The sequence below is a fragment of the Aspergillus clavatus genome, genomic scaffold (genome assembly GCF_000002715.2).
Source record: "Aspergillus clavatus NRRL 1 1099423829802 genomic scaffold, whole genome shotgun sequence".
Taxonomy (NCBI): domain Eukaryota; kingdom Fungi; phylum Ascomycota; class Eurotiomycetes; order Eurotiales; family Aspergillaceae; genus Aspergillus; species Aspergillus clavatus.
In genome coordinates this window covers 2,575,490-2,581,489 of record NW_001517097.1, presented here as the reverse complement: position 1 = coordinate 2,581,489, position 6,000 = coordinate 2,575,490, and the positions used below count along the sequence as shown (strand labels likewise).

At 49.8% G+C, this 6,000-nt stretch overlaps 2 protein-coding genes across 2 annotated transcripts; both read left to right on the top strand.

Moving 5' to 3' along the window:
- Positions 1–489: 489 nt before the first annotated feature.
- On the top strand, positions 490–1,786 carry ACLA_042050 (histidine phosphatase family protein; the record flags this gene model as incomplete). The annotated part of the gene is made up of 3 exons (XM_001271408.1): positions 490–627; positions 679–1,583; positions 1,633–1,786. 3 exons carry the CDS (start codon positions 490–492, stop codon positions 1,784–1,786), a joined length of 1,197 nt encoding a protein of 398 aa, XP_001271409.1.
- A 1,106-nt stretch (positions 1,787–2,892) lies between these two features.
- On the top strand, positions 2,893–4,664 carry ACLA_042040 (phosphotransferase enzyme family protein; the record flags this gene model as incomplete). The annotated part of the gene is made up of 3 exons (XM_001271407.1): positions 2,893–3,216; positions 3,279–3,669; positions 3,730–4,664. 3 exons carry the CDS (start codon positions 2,893–2,895, stop codon positions 4,662–4,664), a joined length of 1,650 nt encoding a protein of 549 aa, XP_001271408.1.
- Positions 4,665–6,000: the final 1,336 nt, after the last annotated feature.

Here is a 6,000-nt window from a genome sequence, read left to right as displayed (position 1 = left end):
TGTGCGGTTTTTGAGTCCGAGTATTTCTGACAATCCTCAGTGACGGATTGAATGCGGTGCTTTGAAGGATGAGACCTTGAGAAGGGAGAGGGAAAGGTGCTGGTTGATATTGGTGTTGATGTTATTCTAACACAGCACGTGGGAGATTCCGCGTGTGGAGTGGACGGAGATCAACTCCCTCCAGTCTTTCAGTCTCAGCGCGTTCCTGGAGATATCTGCTTGGGCTGTTGATTCAAATAGCCACGATGCAGCCATTGCTTTCTAACCATGATAAATTTGTATGAGGCTCTAGTCGACATGTTCTCGTCGGTGTTGATGCTGTTGTTCTCGGGAACCGGGACTGTCGCCTCCCTAAACACTTTTTATCCCCCTCTCAACCACACTACCTTCATTTCCAACACATCATACGGCACGTACGGAGGGATATATACAGCTCCTTCTGATCGGGCCAGCTCCTCTTCCCGGGATGATGTCTATAATTATTGCTCGATGCCTCATCCCCGCGTGGAGACCTATTCCGTGCCTCCACCCGTTGCCTATCAATCAGTTCAAGCCAAGCTGGTATATCTTGAGTATTTCCAGCGTCACCAACGGCGAACCCCTTACAACATACTTCCAGGAGGCGAGGTATTGCGATTGTTCCATTCTTACCTACACACAGGCTAACATTCCACCTAGGATCAAGAATACGACTGCGACAACATCAACCCGCACACATACGCGGCGCTTGCTTCACAACATCCGTCTCCGGTAGCCGTCTATGGCCAGGCCTACTCTGATCAAAGTAATCCGTTTCTCAACACCTACGTCAATGGATCTTGCCAGTATCCTCAACTCACACGCGGCGGTTTTCTGGATGGCTACCGGCACGGTAGCGACCTCCGCGCCGTCTATGGTGAACGGTTAGGCTTGCTCCCCTCCACTCCTGACCCCAAGAAAGTCTGGTTGCGCTCCAGCTCCTCAGCCCTTACGCAAGGCTCAGCGGGAGCCGTGCTGCGCGGAATCTGGCCCGACCATCGAGGCCCCGTTCCGCTACACCAGCAAGCCTCCGCGATAGATACGGTGGACAGGGGCTTTCCCTGCGCGGCGCGCGATACGCTCCAATCGACAATTGAGTCCACTGCAGAGTGGAAAGACCATCTCAACGTCACGGAGACTCTCCGTAGCACACTTGCAACCATGTTCGACGCCGAGAGTGTCAGCGCTTGGACCTCCAACTTTGACCATTTTGCCGACAATTTCCAGGCCCGTTTGTGTAATGGCTACCAACTGCCATGTCGTGTGGATGATTCATCCCAATGCGTCACCGCGGAGCAGGCGGATGAAGTCTTTCGCGCTGGTGATTGGGAGTATAACTACTGGTGGCGGCGCAATGCAAATGCCACGCTCTATATTCAACTCGTCGAGGGGCTGTTCATCGGGGAGGTTGTGCGCAAGCTCGAGGCACTTGAGCAGGGATCGTTGGAGCTTACGTATAGCCACAATTTTGTTCATGATGGGGACATTGCGCCCATTCTAGGGGCTCTGGGGATTAAAGCCCTACGGTGGCCAGGGATGGGATCAAACATCGCCATAGAAATCTGGTGAGTCTCTATGCCACTTTACTCAATGGCTCTAATCTGATCCATACAGGGAAACGTCCACGTCGGAGTTGTACGCTCGGGTGCTCTATAGCGGTCATCCCATCGACACTATTCACGGAACACTGGACTGGATCCCACTGTCTCAACTTCTGAATATCCTCCGTCCATTTGTCCCGCAAGACATCATCGCCATGTGCAAGTAGACAGCCAAAAACGTCGATAGCATATCTTTCCTCTCGATAGATACTCCGCCATCAGTCCTCACAGCAATAGCAGTGGCGCCCATCCGAACAGCATTGTGGGAACTCCCCATGACAGCAGACAGCATGCGAGCAAGGATACGAGCAGCGATAGCAATCTACGATTATTAGCTTTGCTTAGATACTGACCGGTCTAGTAGTGTAGAACATACGACTCTCCTCAACCGTAAGCACAGTCTGCTCCACACTGAAGGCGGGGGTTTTCCCCTGTTCTGCAGAGATTTTTCTGATCTCCCCTGTGCACCTCGATTAGTACATCTTCAAATGGAACCAGGGCATGGTTGGCCGTACGTTTTGCAAGGTGCTGGCTACCGTGTACGGTAGAGAGACAGAGGCACAACGCGGTGAAGTAGATGGGTTTCATTTTGGATACTGAGTCTGGATCTAGAACCGCACAACAATTCTATTTCAGGGCGCCTATGGCAAACATACTTATATTCCCATTCGACGATGCTTGTCCGCTCAGATGAGACCGTCATCTGCCATTGTCCATGGCTTGGGTCAGATGGCTGACTGTAGAGATATCAGATGATCCACCATCTCGAGCCTCTGGAACTTCAAAACACATCGGATCAACGTATAAGATCATAATGATGGGAAATTTCTTTTTCTACCAGATGGATCTCATGGGGTTGACAGCGTGGTTTTATTATAACCACGAAACCTATCACCATGCTGATTCTGCTGCGAAGACGTGAAAGTTGTAGTGGACTTAATTCCTCTCTACTATGATAACAGTCAACATCCAGGGTTGATCATGTGATCTTCAACCAGACAGACAGATTATGTCATAGGCGTAGAATATCCCTGAACGAGATGCTTAGATTTCTATCTAGGTGCCAGGTGTGCGATGCTCATATAGGTGAGCTTGGTAAAGGTCTTAGCCCTCATGGCAACGAAATGGCAGATCTTCCCACCTTTCTCAAACGCTAGAAATGAAGGCCATCCGGGGTCACTTCCTGAGAAGAATTCTAGGAGCCACGCTTTTCCGCCGCTGTACGCTCCACGATACCCTTATGGCGGCTCCTTTTTCTTCCAGTAATTCCAAAATGAATGAGACCGAGCATATCGCAGATCCAAAGCATGACCTTGAGGCACTCAATCGTTTTACCTCAGGGCGCTGGCTTTGGAACGAGCGACAACAACTTGCCTGCCGCTATGTCAATTTCGACCTCTCAACACTTCTGCAACGAGCTGCCTCTGCGATCGGATCGAGATCATGCACCGAAGTGTTAAAGATCTCAGAGGGCCAATACAACAAAGTTTTTCAGCTTACCATGAACGATGGACGCGAGATTATTGCGAAACTTCCAAATCCCAATGCAGGCAGACCACACTTCACAACAGCTAGTGAGGTTGCAACTCTGGACTTTGTATGGTTTGCTTTCTTTTCTACTGCGGCTTCTTTTTGCGTGTCGACACTAAATGTTACTAGTTGAGGAATGTTCTGAACCTCCCGGTTCCGAGAGTATACGCATGGTGTTCTCGAGCATCAGAGAATCCTCTCGGAGCAGAGTATATCCTTATGGAGAAGCAAGCTGGCATCGTACTAACCAACGTATGGGACACCATGAAAGGAAAGCAGAAAGTCCAAATTCTGGACCAGATTGTTGATATTGAAAGGCGCCTAGCAGCTACAAAATTCTCTCGGTTCGGGTCGTTGTACTATAAAGGCGACCTTCCTGACAATTCAGATACTACTTCGCCCCTATACGTTGATTCAACTGGGAACGAAGTATGGAGCAAAACGTTTGGCATTGGTCCGACTAATCACCGTTCTTTCTTTGACTTCAGGAAAGGCGAGTTGGATATTGAGCGTGGTCCATGTAAGTTCATCCCTGACTCATAATATCATTATCCTGTGCTTATCCATGCACAACCTTTAGGGTCAACAGTCACAGAATTTATGATGGCTATTGCGCGGAGGGAAATTGCAACTGCAAAGGCAGGTCTCCGGTACCCCTTAATGCCCGAAGGTCTTTTCTATGGACCCGGACAATACCAGCCTAGCCTCTCCAAAAAGCTCTCCGCATTGGAAAAATATCTCAAGGTGGCACCTCATGTTCTCCCGGAAAACAAAGCCACCCATGCCTCAGTTTTATGGCATGGCGATCTTCATTCGCAGAATATATTTGTCGACCCTGAAGACCCAAGCCGTATTGTGGGAATTATTGACTGGCAGTCTGTCAGTGCCTGTCCGCTTTTTATGCAGGTCGGGCGCCCAGCGTTTCTCGATTACAACGGCCCGGTGCCTGAAGATTTGGGGAAGGTCCCTTTACCACCAAATTTTGACTCCATGGATCCTAATGAACAGCGGAAGGCAATGGCACTCCATCGAGCACAGACACTGCACAATCTCTATCTAGTTCGGTGTCTTCAGGTTAACGAAACGGTCTTTCAAGCAATACAGAGCCAGAATACTCTCCGGCATCAAGTTAGTGTGGTTCCAGGATTAGTCTTGATGGACTACGAGCCGCTCCTCAACGACCTGTTAAGAGATGTTGAGAAAGAATGGGCGCATATTATTGGCGCGAGGGGGGATGGCAGTTCTCCTGGAATGCCGTTTCCATTGCAGTTCTCGGATGATGAAATCCAGCAGCAGGAGCAGGATGGCGAGCTATGGGCCCAAGGTGTTGAACTCATGAATGCATTCGTTGAGGACACTGGCTGTTTTAAACATTGGGATGGCAGGGTGAGCAGCGTAGATTATGAAAAATCTAGGAGAAAACTAGATGAGGGGGTGAGGAGGTTCCTGGAACGTGAAGCCAGGAATGAAGAAGAACGTAGGGAGTGGCTCAAAGCCTTACCGTTCGTGGATTAAAGTGGGCGGCAAGGTTAGAAGATATCACTGGTTTTTAGCCTTTCCGGCAATCTAATAATATTATAGCAATTTCCCTGTATCTTTGTCATATATATCCTTTGCTTCTATAGAGTACGGATATAGGTATAAGGTCTCGTATCCAGGTAGTCTTACCAACCGTCCTGGTAGACCAAGCTTTTTGCCACCGAGAGCTAGCTACCTTAAACTGGCGCGGATTTCCTACTGCCCGAGAACGAGGCCATGGTAGCGTCTTGCATCTGGCGTGACAATTTGCATGTCGACGATGTCGTTGGACTGATGATCAGATATTCTGTTCCGGCCGTGTCGATTTCCTAGGAAATTGCCGCGCAAGCAACGGGCGGGTCAAGGATTGCCTTTACGAAATTGAGACACATCTGCAGAAGATAGCATGGGCACGAGCTTGACGACAAGAAGCTGATTTCAAAAATCTTCTTTGCTGGCATTCAGATGCAGTTGTCGATCCTGGACTTGCCCTCCACTTTTTGTTTCCCTTCTCACAAGTCCCCGCTCAAGGGAGAGCAGGAAGGATGACAGTTTGCCTAGCGGAGCCCACTGGGCGCAGACGATACCCGTTGGGCGCAGCCTAATTATTTGGCTCGTAATCCTCCTCACACGCTCTCTGAGTTTCTCAGACGTTGTGGCTCGAAGGAGAGCAGCTGAGATGGGGTCGTGCAGCTTGACTGTTACTTCACGTTGTATTCTAGCTTCGTCCGGCGACGGGGGTCGAGATGTGTACAGTGGAGGGGGGCCGGCTGTCCGAGCCCAGCTTTTCTTCCCTCCTTTGGCTTGTAGGGATCCGTCCGGAGCTGGGTGGGTGGTGATCCCGCAGATTGCATTCTTCGCGATTGTTACATCCTCTTTGGTTGAATCCAGTTGGACGTGTAGACGATCTAGGCTGGTGAGAATTTCTGAGGTCGGTGGTTGCTCTGTCGCTTTCCCGAGGTAGGTTAGGATGCTTGTAAGGAAGGCTTTCAGGTGGCGGTATGTGTTTGCGCTGTAGCTTGTCCGGTGCTAAAAAATGCCTCTGTTTCAGTTGTGGTTTGTATCGCGCTCGTGTAGGTTTGATGGCTGAATGCCCATTGCTGGCCACTGGATACTGCTCGCATAGCTTCTTGGTGTCAATATGTAGCCAAGAGCGAGACAATGGTTAGTCGAGGTTTTAGGCGTGTAAGGTTCTTTGTTCTTGAGAATCTTCAAAAATTCGTTCCGAGCTGATGGTGGTTGTTTTGGGCGCAATTTTTGTCTCATGTCTGCAGAACGAGCGGCTCTCTGAGTTTCAGGGGCACGCGACTCAGGCTCTTGCTGGGCAATAATG